We start from the raw sequence: 18,920 nt of genomic DNA on the forward strand, positions 1-18,920 counted from the left end.
CATACTGTGCATTTTTAAGACTGCCATTTAGGTCAGAATTGTATAGTGTCTATTTTGGCAGTGCATTCATTATACAATGGATGGGATTAGAAGCAGGTGACTCAAGTCACTCAAGTCAAATTTGCACTACACTTTGGACAGAGACATCAGTTTCTGGCTCATGCACTCTCTGTGTACTGAAATCATGAAGCAAGTACCAGTAGCTGATCCGAGAGGAGGCCTGGTGTCAGCCTCCTGCTGTTCAGATCAGGGGCGTAACTGGCAATGACTTCTGAATTACGCCCCCTACCCCCACAGAAAATGTAAATATTTGTATACTTTTATTACACATTTATACACTCTTACACACATTTATACAATTATGCACACATTTATAAATTTCTGCACTGATGTCCTGTCATTCAGCTGTCCCCTCCCCCGATATATCTTATCTGAGCTGCCAATTAAGGCTGTGTACTATTATATACATATTATGCTGTACAATGTACACATCCTCCACTCATTAGTGTGTAAGGATAAATGCCAAGGGCCCCTGACACACCGGGCCCGATAGCAACTGCTATGGCTACTTCCAATGTGGTTATGCTCCTGGTTCAGATATTTGTAGCCTATCTTCATAATATTAAATTTGTCATTAACATTTTTCAGCTCAAGAATGGCAAGGATCAAATGAACCGCTTTGCCCTGTCCTTTTACAAATCCATTCACAACAAGTGATCAGAGTTTTGGACAGTAGATTCACAGTGATTCGTACCATTAATATGCAGAACCATCAGCAATTTAATGTCATTCAATCCAATAATCATGGCTGCCGTACACTGCTGTTAAAAGTACCCAATGAATATGATACGGTAAGTGACAACTGCAGCCTCAGCCTCAAGAGAAAACTCATGTTGGGTAGTCTTCTCATAGAGGTGGTCACTTTGTATCTTTTATTCATTAACACCTTTAGATAAACTGAATAAGGACATCACCACTTGAAAATGTATCTGTATAAGCATTTACATAGAACAGTGTGGTCACTTGGTATTAACCAAAGCACAGAATTCAGATTAAAATAATCCTGAAGAACATTTCTATGCCAAAATGGCTTCTCCATTTGTGAAATAACCAATAACCAATTTGTGAAAGAATGGGAAAAATAGCAATTCTGCTGCATTATAGTTAAATTTTAACTGTTGGGTCAACTGGTGGTTCTGTGCTATGGCTGAGCTCTTCTATGGGTAACAAACGGTAACATATAGATTAAACATATGGCCTTGAAATGGCATTATGGCCTATGGCAAATGAATGTTGGTGCACCATGACCTGACTGCAAGCCTGATGTACCCCCTATTGCTCAGATTTTACAAGTAAAACTGGGCAAGTTTTTTTCCATTTCAACCATAGATTTTCTCAATAAAAGCTAAATCTTTTTTTTTGCAACTCAATAGTTTTTATGCTGATGCTACTTTACAAATTTCGAAATGTTTTTTTTTTCATTTTACCTAGGTTCTGTACTTTTATAATGAAGATGAATGTGCAAGTTTTATTAATCAGTTACAAGAAAACGGGTTTTCTTTAAAAGAGGGAAGATTGGATGAGGACAGTCTACTCAATGAAGCTGTAACAAAAAAACAAAGAAGTCAGATACTGGAGACTTTTTTCAGACATTCTTTTGCTCAGGTAATTAAATTTGGAAATGTTTCCATCTAACAACTAACTGTCTGATTTTTTGTGATTTGCTAATGGAAGCTTTTACTAATAATAATAATATTAATAATAATAATAATTTTATTTATATAGCGCACACAGATTACGCAGCGCTGTACAAAGCTTGTCAAATCGGTCCCTGTCCCGATGGGGCTCACAACTACATTTGTAATGAAAAAACGAAAAATATATTTAACACCTAAAAACTTGGGAATTCCTCTGTTGCACCCTACTGATGATTAAAAAGGGCTGCTGAGATAAAATTTTATCATCGATCTATCACTTTTGACTATACTATATCACTATTAAGATTTCTGGAGATGTGTGAAAAGAGGAGGAGGTGCCAGGATTTGGTGCATGTTACTAGGAAAAGAAGGTGCCTGACAAAGATGAGGAATCTACTGTCGGAAGTAGATCTGATGGTAGATTCCTCCTCCTGCCTCTGCCCTAATCTGTAATTTAATCCTGGAACTTAACCTTATTTGTTAAACTTTATTTTAGTAATACGTAAATTAACTGCAGAGGCTTCTGGGGTGTGTACTAACCTGGCCGGGCACTGGGAGCTAAGGCTGGTACATGCCCCAGTAGACTCTGCAGTTAATTTACATATTACTAAAATAAAGTTTTTAACCAATTAGGTTCCAGGATTATTAAATTACAGATAAGGACAGAGGCAGGAGGGGGACTCTACCATCAGATATACTTAAGATAAATTCCTTATGGTAGGTTTCCTTTAAGTGCTAGAATGATAGCTAAAGTAATGATGAATCCTAAAGCTAAAGCAAGTATCAACATTAACAACTGAGATAAGTCTATGAGCTGAGCCATTTCATGTGGTGTTTGAATCAGATAAACAGTGTTTTCCTACTATTTAACATCTCTGTAATCTACAGGAAAGGGGATAATAAGCTTATAAATGAGGGTCTTACTGTCGGGAACCCTACCAATCACCAGAAGAAGGCCATGAATGGGGGCCCTTTTCTCACTAATGGGTGGAGCAGCAGGACAAGAAGGCATTCTGCCACTGCATTAAGTTTGAAAAAAAGTGTTGGAAATTGCCATGCACAGCACTTAGTTATCACTGGCACTCCCACAGACAGTGAATGGGTGTGCCAGAGATATCGACGCAATATATTGAAAGGCACAGCCGGATGAATTCTTAGTCCTCCTGTCCATCAATTAAGGAGAACTGCACCCCTGCTCTACAGGATTTGGATTCTCACTGACCAGCTTGTTGTCCTCTAACCAATGGATAGTAATAACTTAAACAGGTGATATAACTCCTTTAAAACTTATCCAATAAAGAGTGTAAAAAAGGGGATTGGTAGAAGTCCATGATCATTTCTACACATCAGAGGTAGAGACTAGAGATGAGCGAGCACTAAAATGCTCGGGTACTCGTTATTCGAGACGAACTTTTCCCGATGCTCGAGTGCTCGTTTCGAGTAACGAGCCCCATTGAAGTCAATGGGAGACTCGAGCATTTTTCAAGGGGACCAAGGCTCTGCACAGGGAAGCTTGGCCAAACACCTGGGAACCTCAGAAAAGGATGGAAACACCACGGAAATGGACAGGAAACAGCAGGGGCAGCATGCATGGATGCCTCTGAGGCTGCTTAATCGCACCATTATGCCAAAATTATGGGCAACAGCATGGCCATGACAGAGTGACCGAATGAGGCTAGATAGCATCTAAAACATCCAATAATTGACCCTGACACTATAGGGGACGGCATGCAGAGGCAGCGGCAGCAGCGGCAGGCTAGAGAGTGGCATGGCAACATACCCTAAATGGACTCAGGCTTCAAACCAATGGGTGGCAGAGAGGAACCAAAGGAGGTGAGCAAGAAGCGCTCAAATAATATCGGTACATGATAAAAGTTTGCCAGTATATTTTGTGGATTACACAGCAGGGTGGCGACAAAGTTAACATGGAAGCCATGAAAACAATCCAAAATTCTGCCTGACACAGCTCGTTTGATAAGGGGACCATGTATGGAGGCAGTGAACTAGTAGTAGATTAAAGGTGCTGCAGTTAAAACTATGTTAGTTGGATCTTGGCATGGAGCTGGTGCTCCGCTGCCAGGCGAGCTTTCGCCAATCCAAGCCCCTGTCTCTAGGCTACTCCCCAAACAGCACTTCTAAGAACCTTTTGTATAAGATCAAGTGTAGTAGCGTTCTTATAAGTTTGGGATATGGCGGGTGAGGGGAATGTAAACATCTGCGCAAGAAGCGCTGAAATAATATCCGTAAATGAAAAAAGTTTTCCAGTATATTTTGTGGCTTACACAGCACGGTGGCGACAAAGTTAACAAGTTTGATGCGGAATGCCCTGTAATAGCTCTTGGGCGGTGTGCCTTTTATCACCTAGGCTCAGCAGTTTGAGCACCGCCTGCTGTCGCTTAGCGACGGCACTGCTGCTGTGCCTAGAGCTACCGACTGATGGCGCCATGCCCACGGATGGTAATTCGGAGGAGGAGGTGGAGGAGGGGTGGGTGGAGGAGGAGGCATAGTAGGCCTGAAACACCTGGACCGAGGTAGGCCCCGCAATCCTCTGCGTCGGCAGTATATGACCAGCCCCAGGGTCAGACTCGGTCCCAGCCTGCACCAAGTTAAGTGTAGTAGCGTTCTTATAAGTTTGGAATATGGCGGGTGAGGGGAATGTAAACAGATGCGCAAGAAGCGCTGAAATAATATCCGTAAATGGTAAAAGTTTGCCAGTATATTTTGAGGATTACACAGCAGGGTGGCGACAAAGTTAACAAGTTTGTTGTGGAAGCCATGAAAACAATCCAAAATTCTGCCTGACACAGCACGTTTGATAAGGCGGCCATGTATGGAGGCAGTGAACTAGTAGTAGATTAAAGGTGCTGCAGTTAAAACTCTGTTAGTTGGTTCTTGGCATGGAGCTGGCGCTCCGCTGCCAGGCGAGCTTTCGCCAATCCAAGCCCCTGTCTCTAGGCTACTCCCCAAACAGCACTTCTAAGAACCTTTTGTATAAGATCAAGTGTAGTAGCGTTCTTATAAGTTTAGGATATGGCGGGTGAGGGGAATGTAAACAGATGCGCAAGAAGCGCTGAAATAATATCCGTAAATGGTAAAAGTTTGCCAGTGTATTTTGTGGATAACACAGCAGGGTGGCGACAAAGTTAACAACTTTGATGTGGAATCCATGAAAACAACCCAAATTTCGGCCTGACACACCTCGTTTGATAAAGGGACGATGTATGGAGGCAGCTATATGGACGACTTTTGGAGGTAGCAATGGAGATAACGTGTGGAGGCTGCTATGGAGACAATTCAATTTGGATAGTGCCTGTATGTGGCAGTCCAAAAAAGTTTTCAAACCAGAGGAGCAGGTAGGTGGCCCTCCAGAAAAATGGAATAGATTGAGTGCCTGTATGTGGCAGTCCAAAAAAGTTTTCAAACCAGAGGAGCAGGTAGGTGGCCCTCCATAAAAATGGAATAGATTGAGTGCCTGTATGTGGCAGTCCAAAAAAGTTTTCAAACCAGAGGAGCAGGTAGGTGGCCCTCCATAAAAATGGAATAGATTGAGTGCCTGTATGTGGCAGTCCAAAAAAGTTTTCAAACCAGAGGAGCGGGTAGGTGGCCCTCCAGAAAAATGGAATAGATTGAGTGCCTGTATGTGGCAGTCCAAAAAAGTTTTCAAACCAGAGGAGCAGGTAGGTGGTCCTCCATAAAAATGGAATAGATTGAGTGCCTGTATGTGGCAGTCCAAAAAAGTTTTCAAACCAGAGGAGCAGGTAGGTGGCCCTCCATAAAAATGGAATAGATTGAGTGCCTGTATGTGGCAGTCCAAAAAAGTTTTCAAACCAGAGGAGCAGGTAGGTGGCCCTCCAGAAAAATGGAATAGATTGAGTGCCTGTATGTGGCAGTCCAAAAAAGTTTTCAAACCAGAGGAGCAGGTAGGTGGCCCTCCATAAAAATGGAATAGATTGAGTGCCTGTATGTGGCAGTCCAAAAAAGTTTTCAAACCAGAGGAGCAGGTAGGTGGCCCTCGATTAAAAATGGAATAGATTGAGTGCCTGTATGTGGCAGTCCAAAAAAGTTTTCAAACCAGAGGAGCAGGTAGGTGGCCCTCCATAAAAATGGAATAGATTGAGTGCCTGTATGTGGCAGTCCAAAAAAGTTTTCAAACCAGAGGAGCAGGTAGGTGGCCCTCCATAAAAATGGAATAGATTGAGTGCCTGTATGTGGCAGTCCAAAAAAGTTTTCAAACCAGAGGAGCAGGTAGGTGGCCCTCCATAAAAATGGAATAGATTGAGTGCCTGTATGTGGCAGTCCAAAAAAGTTTTCAAACCAGAGGAGCAGGTAGGTGGCCCTCCAGAAAAATGGAATAGATTGAGTGCCTGTATGTGGCAGTCCAAAAAAGTTTTCAAACCAGAGGAGCAGGTAGGTGGCCCTCCATAAAAATGGAATAGATTGAGTGCCTGTATGTGGCAGTCCAAAAAAGTTTTCAAACCAGAGGAGCAGGTAGGTGGCCCTCCATAAAAATGGAATAGATTGAGTGCCTGTATGTGGCAGTCCAAAAAAGTTTTCAAACCAGAGGAGCAGGTAGGTGGCCCTCCATAAAAATGGAATAGATTGAGTGCCTGTATGTGGCACTCCCAAAAATTGTTTAAAACAGAGGACCGGGTCGGTGGCCCTCCATAAAAATTAAATGCATAAAGTACTATAGCTAGAGCCAGTGGGCCCTGTAAAAAAATAGCCAGTTTCCTCTGCTTTACTGTACAAAGAGGAGGAGAAGGAGGAAAATGAGGAGGAGGAGGAGTGGATAAATTATTCAGGTTGAGCTTCCTTCACCTGGTGGAGATTGGAAATTAGGAGAAATCCAGGCTTTATTCATCTTGATAAGCGTCAGCCTGTCAGCGCTGTCAGTCGACAGGCGTGTACGCTTATCGGTGATGATGCCACCAGCTGCACTGAAAACCCGCTCGGACAAGACGCTAGCGGCAGGGCAGGCAAGAACCTCCAAGGCGTACAGCGCCAGTTCGTGCCACATGTCCAGCTTTGAAACCCAGTAGTTGTAGGGAGCTGTGTGATCATTTAGGACAATGGTATGGTCAGCTACGTACTCCCTCACCATCTTTCTGTAAAGATCAGCCCTACTCTGCCGAGACTGGGGACAGGTGACAGTGTCTTGCTGGGGTGACAAAAAGCTGGCAAAAGCCTTGTAAAGCGTACCCTTGCCAGTGCTGGACAAGCTGCCTGCTCGCCTACTCTCCCTCGCTACTTGTCCCGCAGAACTATGCACTCTGCCGCTAGCGCTGTCAGAAGGGAAATACTGTTTCAGCTTGTGCACCAGGGCCTGCTGGTATTCATGCATTCTCACACTCCTTTCCTCTCCAGGGATGAGAGTGGAAAGATTTTGCTTGTACCGTGGGTCCAGGAGAGTGAACACCCAGTAATCGGTGCTGGAATAAATTCTTTGAACGCGAGGGTCACGGGATAGGCAGCCTAGCATGAAATCTGCCATATGCGCCAGAGTACCAACGCGTAAGAATTCACTCCCCTCACTGGCCTGACTGTCCATTTCCTCCTCCTCCAACTCCTCCAACTCCTCTTCTTCTGCCCATACACGCTCAACAGTGAAGGACTCAACAATGGTCCCCTCTTGTGTCTCGCCAACCTTCTCCTCCTCTTCCTCTTCATCCTCCTCCACCTCCTCCGATATGCGCTGAGAAACAGACCTAAGGGTGCTTTGGCTATCAACAAGGGAATCTTCTTCCCCCGTCTCTTGTGAGGAGCGCAAAGCTTCCGACTTCATGCTGACCAGAGAGTTTTTCAACAGGCCAAGCAGCGGGATGGTGAGGCTGATGATGGCGGCATCGCCACTGACCATCTGTGTTGACTCCTCAAAGTTACTCAGCACCTGACAGATATCAGACATCCACGTCCACTCCTCATTGTAGACTTGAGGAAGCTGACTGACCTGACTACCAGTTCTGGTGGAAGTTGACATCTGGCAGTCTACAATCGCTCGGCGCTGCTGGTAAACTCTGGATAACATGGTCAGTGTTGAATTCCACCTCGTGGGCACGTCGCACAACAGTTGGTGAGCGGGCAGTTGGAGGCGGCGCTGCGCTGCCCTGAGAGTGGCAGCATCTGTGCTGGACTTCCTGAAATGCGCACAGATGCGGCGCACCTTCGTGAGCAAATCAGACAGATTGGGGTATGTCTTGAGGAAACGCTGAACTATCAGATTTAACACATGGGCCAGGCATGGCACATGTGTCAGTCTGCCGAGTTGCAGAGCCGCCACCAGGTTACGCCCGTTGTCACACACAACCATGCCTGGCTTCAGGTTCAGCGGTGCCAGCCACAGATCAGTCTGCGCCGTGATGCCCTGTAATAGTTCTTGGGCGGTGTGCCTTTTATCGCCTAGGCTCAGCAGTTTGAGCACCGCCTGCTGTCGCTTAGCGACGGCACTGCTGCTGTGCCTAGAGCTACCGACTGATGGCGCCATGCCCACGGATGGTCGTTCGGAGGAGGAGGTGGAGGAGGGGTGGGAGGAGGAGGAGGCATAGTAGGCCTGAAACACCTGGACCGAGGTAGGCCCCGCAATCCTCGGCGTCGGCAGTATATGACCAGCCGCAGGGTCAGACTCGGTCCCAGCCTCCACCAAGTTAACCCAATGTGCCGTCAGCGATATATAGTGGCCCTGCCCGGCAGCACTCGTCCACGTGTCCGTGGTCAGGTGGACCTTTTCAGAAATGGCGTTGGTCAGGGCACGGATTATGTTGTCTGACACGTGCTGGTGCAGGGCTGGGACGGCACATCGGGAAAGGTAGTGGCGGCTGGGGACCGAATACCGAGGGGCGGCCGCAGCCATGAGGCTGCGAAAGGCCTCGGTCTCTACTAGCCTAAAGGGCAGCATCTCCAGGCTTAGCAATCTGGAGATGTGCACATTAAGGGCTTGGGCGTGCGGGTGGGTTGCACTATATTTGCGTTTCCGCTCCAGCGTCTGGGGTATGGAGAGCTGAACGCTGGTGGATGCTGTGGAGGATCGTGGAGGCGACGATGGGGTTTTTGTGGCAGGGTCCTGGGCAGGGGGCTGACTATCAGCTGACACAGGGGAAGGAGCAGTGGTGTGCAAGGCCGGAGGTGAACGCGCTTGTTGCCACTGAGTGGGGTGTTTAGCATTCATATGCCTGCGCATACTGGTGGTAGTTAAGCTAGTAGTGGTGGAACCCCTGCTGATCCTGGTTTGGCAAATGTGGCACACCACAGTCCGTCGGTCATCCGGTGTTTCCTTAAAGAACCTCCAGACTTCTGAAAATCAAGCCCTCGCCGCAGGAGCCCTCGCCACGGGAGCTTCACTAGTTGACACATTTGGTGCTGATGCACCAGCTCTGGCCCTGCCTCTCCGTCTGGCCCCACCACTGCCTCTTCCAACCTGTTCTGGTCGAGGACTCTCCTCCGCCTCAGTAGCACTGTGTTTACCCGGCCTCTCAACCCAGCTTGGGTCTGTCACCTCATCATCCTCCGATCCCTCAGTCTGCTCCCCCCTCGGACTTCCTGCCCTGACAACAACTTCCCCACTGTCTGACAACCGTGTCTCCTCATCGTCGGACACCTCTTTACACACTTCTTCCACTACGTCAAGAAGGTCATCATCACCCACAGACTGCGACTGGTGGAAAACCTGGGCATCGGAAAATTGCTCATCAGCAACCGGACAAGTGGTTTGTGACTGTGGGAAGGGTCCAGAAAACAGTTCCTCAGAGTATGCCGGTTCAAATGGCAAATTTTGCTGGGAGGGGGCAGACTGGGGGGGGAGGAGGCTGAGGTGCAGGAGCTGGAGGAGTGCCGATTTCGGTGACATGGGTGGACTGCGTGGAAGACTGACTGGTGGACAAATTGCTCGAAGCATTGTCGGCAATCCACGACATCACCTGTTCGCACTGTTCTGGCCTCAACAGTGCTCTACCACGAGTCCCAGTAACTTCAGACATGAACCTAGGGAGTGTAGCTCTGCGGCGTTCCCCTGCTCCCTCATCAGCAGGTGGTGTCTCACCCCGCCCAGGACCACGGCCTCTGACCCCTGCAGTAGTTGGACGCCCACGTCCCCGCCCTCGTCCTCTACCCCTAGCCCTCGGGTTAAACATTTTGAAAATGAGAGTTATAACTTTAATTTTTTTTTTACCTTTTTTTTGTGTGTTTTTTAGTTTTTAAAACCAAACGATGCTATCCTATTGCTATGGCTATTTTCTAGCCAAGTATGAAAGCACACTGCTATGCCAGATGAGATGACGCTGAGTTATGAAAAAAATAAACGTAAAATAAAAAAGGAAATGGCAGACTGTGCCTAATTGAAATCCAACCCCGGGCCCTAATAAATTTTCCCACTTCGGTCTTTGCGATGGATATGTGCGTCACTAAGCGCAAAACACAGTGGTCGCAAGTCTCACTCCAAATTGCTCACAATTTGCTAGTAGATGCACTGTAACAACTACAGCCACCAGCAGATCAACCAGAAATCAAATATATATAACGCTACTGTAGGCGTAAGTAAGCCGTTTGGATTCTCCTATGGCTATTTTCTAGCCAAGTATTAAAGCACACTACTATGCCAGATGAGATGACGCTGAGTTATGAAAAAAATAAACGTAACATAAAAAAGGAAATGGCAGACTGTGCCTAATTGAAATCCAACCCCGGGCCCTAATAAATTTTCCCACTTCGGTCTTTGCGATGGATATGTGCGTCACTAAGCGCAAAACACAGTGGTCGCAAGTCTCACTCCAAATTGCTCACAATTTGCTAGTAGATGCACTGTAACAACTACAGCCACCAGCAGATCAACCAGAAATCAAATATATATAACCCTACTGTAGGCGTAAGTAAGCCGTTTGGATTCTCCTATGGCTATTTTCTAGCCAAGTATTAAAGCACACTACTATGCCAGATGAGATGACGCTGAGTTATGAAAAAAATAAACGTAAAATAAAAAAGGAAATGGCAGACTGTGCCTAATTGAAATCCAACCCCGGTCCCTAATAAATTTTCCCACTTCGGTCTTTGCAATGGATATGTGCGTCACTAAGCGCAAAACACAATGGTCACAAGTCTCACTCCAAATTGCTCACAATTTGCTAGTAGATGCACTGCAACAACTACAGCCACCAGCAGATCAACCAGAAATCAAATATATATAACTCTACTGTAGGCGTAAGTAAGCCGTTTGGATTCTCCTATGGCTATTTTCTAGCCAAGTATTAAAGCACACTACTATGCCAGATGAGATGACGCTGAGTTATGAAAAAAATAAACGTAAAATAAAAAAGGAAATGGCAGACTGTGCCTAATTGAAATCCAACCCCGGGCCCTAATAAATTTTCCCACTTCGGTCTTTGTGATGGATATGTGCGTCACTAAGCGCAAAACACAGTGGTCGCAAGTCTCACTCCAAATTGCTCACAATTTGCTAGTAGATGCACTGCAACAACTACAGCCACCAGCAGATCAACCAGAAATCAAATATATATAACGCTACTGTAGGCGTAAGTAAGCCGTTTGGATTCTCCTATGGCTATTTTCTAGCCAAGTATTAAAGCACACTACTATGCCAGATGAGATGACGCTGAGTTATGAAAAAAATAAACGTAAAATAAAGAGAAACTGGCAGACTGTGCCTAATTGAAATCAAACCCCTAATAAATTTTCCCACTTTGGTGTTTGAGGTGGATATGTGTGTCACTAAGAGCTAAACACAACGGTAGCAAGTCCCCCTGCTAATTCCTCACAATATGGTACTAGCTGCACTACTAGTGCCAGCAAGCCCAGCCACAAGCAAATAAAAAAAAAAGGATAACGTTATTGTAGCCCTAAGAAGGGCTGTTTAGAATCACTCCTGCCTAACAGTAAGCTAATAGAGCACCCTAACGCTTTCCCTGACCAGCAGCAGCTCTCTCCCTAGCGGCATCCAGACAGAGAATGATCCGAGCAGCGCGGGCAGCGGCTAGTCTATCCCAGGGTCACCTGATCTGGCCAGCCAACCACTGCTATCGACGTGTAAGGGTACCACGTCATGCTGGGTGGAGTGCAGAGTCTCCTGGCTTGTGATTGGCTCTGTTTCTAGCCGCCAAAAAGCAAAACGGCGGGAGCTGCCATTTTCTCGAGCGGGCGAAATACTCGTCCGAGCAACGAGCAGTTACGAGTACGCTAATGCTCTATCGAGCATCAAGCTCGGACGAGTATGTTCGCTCATCTCTAGTAGAGACCAAATATGCTCTCAATTAATTACACCTGCTTCCCACTTTACCTTGATTTATATTGACTTTGATTCCCCCCCTCCCCTGTGAAACGGACCTTACAGCAACGGTCATAGTACAATAAAATGTTAATGTATGTTACTTCTCTGTATTCAGGCTACAGATTTTCTTGAACTAAATGTGTTTCTGGGGAAGGCCACGTCATCTAAGAGGCTAAACGTGAGCCGAGAGCTGCTGGTGCCACTGCATGTCTTACTTTCTACATTACCCAAAGATACTGGTGACAGGGTTTTGTTGTTGATCTTTAAAATCACTTACTGTACATAACAAGATGAAATGATTGACCTGATAAACCAGTTCTAAGGGTTGTAAGTCTCTTATGGATAGAACATCTATAAAGTTTTTTAAAAAATCTATTCATCTTTTCCATCTTATGACAGTTCCCAAACCTCCTGTTGACAATTTACACAGACTTACATTAAATATCATATCTACGTATCATACATAACAGAAGTTGAACATTTATCATAGACTTAATTTGTTATTGAATATGGTTTCATTTCCTAGATGTCTAATTTATTATAAACTCATTATACACCACCAATTTATGCTGGCATTTGATGAAACCCGCCCCTCTAGATATTTCAGGAGGCTCTAGGTTTGAACATTTTATGGCTGTAGTGATGAACAGGCTCAGGGCAGAAATTCCCCATGCCGGCCCACTCCGCTGCAATGCCGGTCTGTTTGCATACAAGCTCTAAAAAATATCCCACAAACTTTTTAAGAATACCATTCCACATATACCATTCCTTCCATGACAAATAGTCTTCTGGAAGGATCATTCTTTTAGGAATTCATTTCCACAAACAAATTTGAAAAAGGGAAATTATGTGCCAGTTTTTCAGGAGGTGACTTGTTTTGAGAAGTTTCATTTGATATTTAAACTTCTTCTAGTTCTACAGAAATGGCAACATATTTTTTCTGGCACAGCCTGCACCTAGGTGCGGTCTTCATAAACAGAAGACAGAATAAATTAGGTTGCTTTTGAATTCTTTAAAATATCTTAGGAAAAAATTCAATATTCCCAGTAACATTAGTCGTTTTCAAGAAACCTTAAATCTTGATAATAACCTAAATGTTGTTGGACAGGTTGGCAAACTGAAAAGTCAATAAGTAGAAAATTACAACCTCAGCTCTTTACTTATATTTTATTGCTCTAAGATCCTGTTGTTTTTCAGTGAACCTCATTACCTGGATTACAATGAATATGTTGTTTTTACATCAGTACAAGAACCTAAAACAACATATTTATCATAATTCGAATTACAGCATTGAAAATCCATTGTGTAATACAGTTGCATTGTAGTGTATGAGATTTATGATAATCTCATGCACACATTGGAGATTTTTGCAAACAAGTGAGATATCAATTAGTGCTGATCCCAGTGCGGAAATAAATGTAAAGGTTGATCTCTGCAGGAAATTGGATGGAAACTAATTTTGGCTAGTGGAATGGTTTCAGGTTTGACGCAGGGACAAATCTCTCAACTATTGTACAAAGTGTGGAAATATACAGTGTCTTATCCATAGTTTAGTGACAATTTCAATCTAGTTCAGCAGTGGTTTTATGGTGAAATTCATAAAAAAAAACTGTTCTATGCACTGGCAAGGCAGGATTTACCAGCCCAGTCCTAGAATCCCTGAACAGAAGAGACATGCTGAGCACAGTCCAGAGATTCTGGGTTCAGTCTGGTAAATCCTGTGTGTGCACAGCACTTTATTTCACTGATGGTTTCCATCTAGTTATTTGTAGCACTTTACTTCATATTAATTGATGTCTTTTATTATTTCACATTAATATTTTTTTGTATTTTGAAATTTTTTTATATTCATATTTAATCTATGTACAAACACATTAGCCCACATTTACTAACAGTAAGGCAAACAGTTTGGGGGACATGTATTATCATATCTGCGCCTAAAAAATGCCGGGATCTTTAGTTTTTTTTTGGCGCAGAATTGTTGCGCATCATTTATAATGAGCTAAATTACGGCGCAGTCCATGTAAGATTTTGGCGCACATCTCAATGATGTTGGCATTTTAATGACACACGACTGATTATTACCGCCTACCCATTATTTACTTACAGCCGTGCGCCACTATAAAACATCGGGCTGTGCTTTCCGAAGACTGATCTCCTATGCTGACAGTCGTGCTTGCGCCATAATTAGTAAATCCCCCCCCCTTTGCCTTACTATCATGCACCGGGCAATGCATCCATGAGGACCGGAAGTGCAGGAACTGTGTGCACCACATTTTTTCTGGTGCACAAAGCTCAAGGGGCGTGCGCCACATTTCTGTCAGACTTGCCGACATAAATGTGGCGGTCGGTGCAAGTACGCAGTGGAAAGCCTCTTTCTGTGCGCGGGATTATGTTGCAGTGTACGACACAATACTAGCGCAGACACTTCATAAATATTTGTGCAACTAGCTTACACATGTATTTATGTGCAGTCTATGCCAGAATTCTGCATAATAAATGTGGTCCATTGATTTGTGTAGGTTTTATTAATCACAATATCCACGCATGAGTACATGTCACTTATTTTAATCATGTTGTTTCATTACTGTTATTTAATTATTGTCACAATGCATCACGTCACTGTTATTTATTTATTGCCACAATGTATTTTACATATGTATTATGGTCCTATTGTATTTGAATTATTGTCATGTTATCAATATTAATTAATTTGCCACTCTGAAAGAGTCATCTATTTTTATGGTGATAGGCCTTTCCCTATGTGAATGTACAGCCTGTTATTTCCATGTGCGGACAGGGCCTACTTCCTCCAACATCCTGATCACACAGTGTAGTTTGTATCCTAATGTGATTTACGGTGTCACATGCTTGGAACACATGACCGGAGTTATCTGATGGGTGGGGTTGGATGCCATGTTCATTCACATGCGCCTAATAGAGAGGCGCGAACCATTATTTTTATATACATCAGGTGTATTATTATTATTATTATAAGCTGTTTTTTCTTCATATACTTAGGCAGCATGCCGAAACGTGCGTTGGTGTGTTGGTCACTGTAGTGGGACATCCAGCACTAGAGGTTTATGCATATGGCATTTAAATTCTATGTATTGTTTAGGTGAAGCAGACTGTACAGGATTATATGGTTAAATGATTATATGGTTAAATTTGTAAATCTGCTTTTGATGAAACAGTTTTATTTGACTTTTTTTTACTTTTTTGTGTAGGTTTTCTAAATCCCGTATGTGCACGGAGTGAGTTTGTCAGACCAAACTTGCTTATGGGCAACAGGTTTTAATTTAATTTTTTAAATTTTTTTAATTTTTTTAATTTAATTTAGGGTCTGAGAGGAAACCCATTTCAATTTACATATTTTTGTTTAACAGTAAAACTAGGAGACACATTAGTGTTGTTAATTTACTTTAAGCATCACAGGGGCAAACCACCCAAAATACTTATCTGAAGACAAAAGAGACTAAGGAAAAGGAGATAAGGGTCTGTAGCACTTCCTGAAGCTGTCCTTAACTAATCCTTTTGAAGTGGCAAACTGGTACTATAAAGATAACTTAATATAGTTTTTTAAACTATATTCTGTTGATACATTTTTTTTTGCAGAATTTGCTTCAAATGTGACACACTGATTAATAATGATAATAATATTTATTTATATAGCAACATCAAATTTCCGCACAGTAGAATACATAGTCTGTTTATTGACCTTTTTAATTGATATTTCTTCATATTTCATATTTTTCATGTTACAGCGAATACATTACTGAATGTTTCTGGAAAATATTTCAATACTTTTCTCATGTATTAGGAAAGCAAAGGTTTGATACACTTGATAGTGTCTTCAGCATATATTGATCTTAGCTCTCTCTTTCTTCTTTGTATCCATTTTCTAACGCTGCAGGTTCTTAACATTGATCAGTCAGGCATTGAAAGTTTCTCTGCGGGAAGCTCCTTGAAGGTGAAAGAGGCTCTTAAATGTGAACTGAGCAGAACAGAGTTTGCAGACTCCCTGGGACTGAAGCCTCATTCCTTGTTTGTGGAGTCAATGTTTTCTCTGGCCGATGAAGATGGAAATGGATATCTCTCATTCAGAGAGTTCTTAAATATATTACTCATTTTAATGAAAGGTTAGTCACTGACTACAATGTCCTTCATGTACATACTAATAGTTGTACAGAAATATACAGACAAATTCCATTATATAATGCGACACAAGGGATATATAGAGTCCCCTTATGGCATATAGAGAATATGTGCAGCTCTATTACAATATATATTAAGACTAGAGATGAGCGAGCACTAAAATGCTCGGGTACTCGTTATTCGAGACGAACTTTTCCCGATGCTCGAGTGCTCGTTTCGAGTAACGAGCCCCATTGAAGTCAATGGGAGACTCGAGCATTTTTCAAGGGGACCAAGGCTCTGCACAGGGAAGCTTGGCCAAACACCTGGGAACCTCAGAAAAGGATGGAAACACCACGGAAATGGACAGGAAACAGCAGGGGCAGCATGCATGGATGCCTCTGAGGCTGCTTAATCGCACCATTATGCCAAAATTATGGGCAACAGCATGGCCATGACAGAGTGACCGAATGAGGCTAGATAGCATCTAAAACATCCAATAATTGACCCTGACACTATAGGGGACGGCATGCAGAGGCAGCGGCAGCAGCGGCAGGCTAGAGAGTGGCATGGCAACATACCCTAAATGGACTCAGGCTTCAAACCAATGGGTGGCAGAGAGGAACCAAAGGAGGTGAGCAAGAAGCGCTCAAATAATATCGGTACATGATAAAAGTTTGCCAGTATATTTTGTGGATTACACAGCAGGGTGGCGACAAAGTTAACATGGAAGCCATGAAAACAATCCAAAATTCTGCCTGACACAGCTCGTTTGATAAGGGGACCATGTATGGAGGCAGTGAACTAGTAGTAGATTAAAGGTGCTGCAGTTAAAACTATGTTAGTTGGATCTTGGCATGGAGCTGGCGCTCCGCTGCCAGGCGAGCTTTTGCCAATCCAAGCCCCTGTCTCTAGGCTACTCCCCAAACAGCACTTCTAAGAACCTTTTGTATAAGATCAAGTGTAGTAGCGTTCTTATAAGTTTGGGATATGGCGGGTGAGGGGAATGTAAACATCTGCGCAAGAAGCGCTGAAATAATATCCGTAAATGAAAAAAGTTTTCCAGTATATTTTGTGGCTTACACAGCACGGTGGCGACAAAGTTAACAAGTTTGATGCGGAATGCCCTGTAATAGCTCTTGGGCGGTGTGCCTTTTATCACCTAGGCTCAGCAGTTTGAGCACCGCCTGCTGTCGCTTAGCGACGGCACTGCTGCTGTGCCTAGAGCTACCGACTGATGGCGCCATGCCCACGGATGGTAATTCGGAGGAGGAGGTGGAGGAGGGGTGGGTGGAGTAGGAGGCATAGTAGGCCTGAAACACCTGGACCGAGGTAGGCCCCGCAATCCTCTGCGTCGGCAGTATATGACCAGCCCCAGGGTCAGACTCGGTCCCAGCCTGCACCAAGTTAAGTGTAGTAGCGTTCTTATAAGTTTGGAATATGGCGGGTGAGGGGAATGTAAACAGATGCGCAAGAAGCGCTGAAATAATATCCGTAAATGGTAAAAGTTTGCCAGTATATTTTGAGGATTACACAGCAGGGTGGCGACAAAGTTAACAAGTTTGTTGTGGAAGCCATGAAAACAATCCAAAATTCTGCCTGACACAGCACGTTTGATAAGGCGGCCATGTATGGAGGCAGTGAACTAGTAGTAGATTAAAGGTGCTGCAGTTAAAACTCTGTTAGTTGGTTCTTGGCATGGAGCTGGCGCTCCGCTGCCAGGCGAGCTTTCGCCAATCCAAGCCCCTGTCTCTAGGCTACTCCCCAAACAGCACTTCTAAGAACCTTTTGTATAAGATCAAGTGTAGTAGCGTTCTTATAAGTTTAGGATATGGCGGGTGAGGGGAATGTAAACAGATGCGCAAGAAGCGCTGAAATAATATCCGTAAATGGTAAAAGTTTGCCAGTGTATTTTGTGGATAACACAGCAGGGTGGCGACAAAGTTAACAACTTTGATGTGGAATCCATGAAAACAACCCAAATTTCGGCCTGACACACCTCGTTTGATAAAGGGACGATGTATGGAGGCAGCTATATGGACGACTTTTGGAGGTAGCAATGGAGACAACGTGTGGAGGCTGCTATGGAGACAATTCAATTTGGATAGTGCCTGTATGTGGCAGTCCAAAAAAGTTTTCAAACCAGAGGAGCAGGTAGGTGGCCCTCCAGAAAAATGGAATAGATTGAGTGCCTGTATGTGGCAGTCCAAAAAAGTTTTCAAACCAGAGGAGCAGGTAGGTGGCCCTCCATAAAAATGGAATAGATTGAGTGCCTGTATGTGGCAGTCCAAAAAAGTTTTCAAACCAGAGGAGCAGGTAGGTGTCCCTCCATAAAAATGGAATAGATTGAGTGCCTGTATGTGGCAGTCCAAAAAAGTTTTCAAACCAGAGGAGCAGGTAGGTGGCCCTCCAGAAAAATGGAATAGATTGAGTGCCTGTATGTGGCAGTCCAAAAAAGTTTTCAAACCAGAGGAGCAGGTAGGTGGCCCTCCATAAAAATGGAATAGATTGAGTGCCTGTATGTGGCAGTCCAAAAAAGTTTTCAAACCAGAGGAGCAGGTAGGTGGCCCTCCATAAAAATGGAATAGATTGAGTGCCTGTATGTGGCAGTCCAAAAAAGTTTTCAAACCAGAGGAGCAGGTAGGTGGCCCTCCATAAAAATTGAATAGATTGAGTGCCTGTATGTGGCACTCCCAAAAATTGTTTAAAACAGAGGGCCGGGTCGGTGGCCCTCCATAAAAATTAAATGCATAAAGTACTATAGCTAGAGCCAGTGGGCCCTGTAAAAAAATAGCCAGTTTCCTCTGCTTTACTGT

At 44.0% G+C, this 18,920-nt stretch overlaps 1 protein-coding gene across 3 annotated transcripts in view; it reads left to right on the forward strand.

The window, feature by feature from the left end:
- The window catches only part of LOC140127380 (dual oxidase 1-like), a 164,785-nt gene that overhangs the window by 87,325 nt on the left and 58,540 nt on the right, over positions 1–18,920 (forward strand). For all 3 annotated transcript variants that reach the window (XM_072148000.1, XM_072147999.1, XM_072147998.1), the window contains 3 exons: positions 649–851; positions 1,492–1,665; positions 15,884–16,109. In XM_072148000.1, the coding sequence (XP_072004101.1) occupies positions 649–851; positions 1,492–1,665; positions 15,884–16,109 (603 nt within the window). The remainder of the gene's footprint in view (positions 1–648; positions 852–1,491; positions 1,666–15,883; positions 16,110–18,920) is intronic.

The sequence above is a fragment of the Engystomops pustulosus genome, chromosome 4, assembly GCF_040894005.1.
Source record: "Engystomops pustulosus chromosome 4, aEngPut4.maternal, whole genome shotgun sequence".
In the NCBI taxonomy this organism is placed as follows: Eukaryota; Metazoa; Chordata; class Amphibia; order Anura; family Leptodactylidae; genus Engystomops; species Engystomops pustulosus.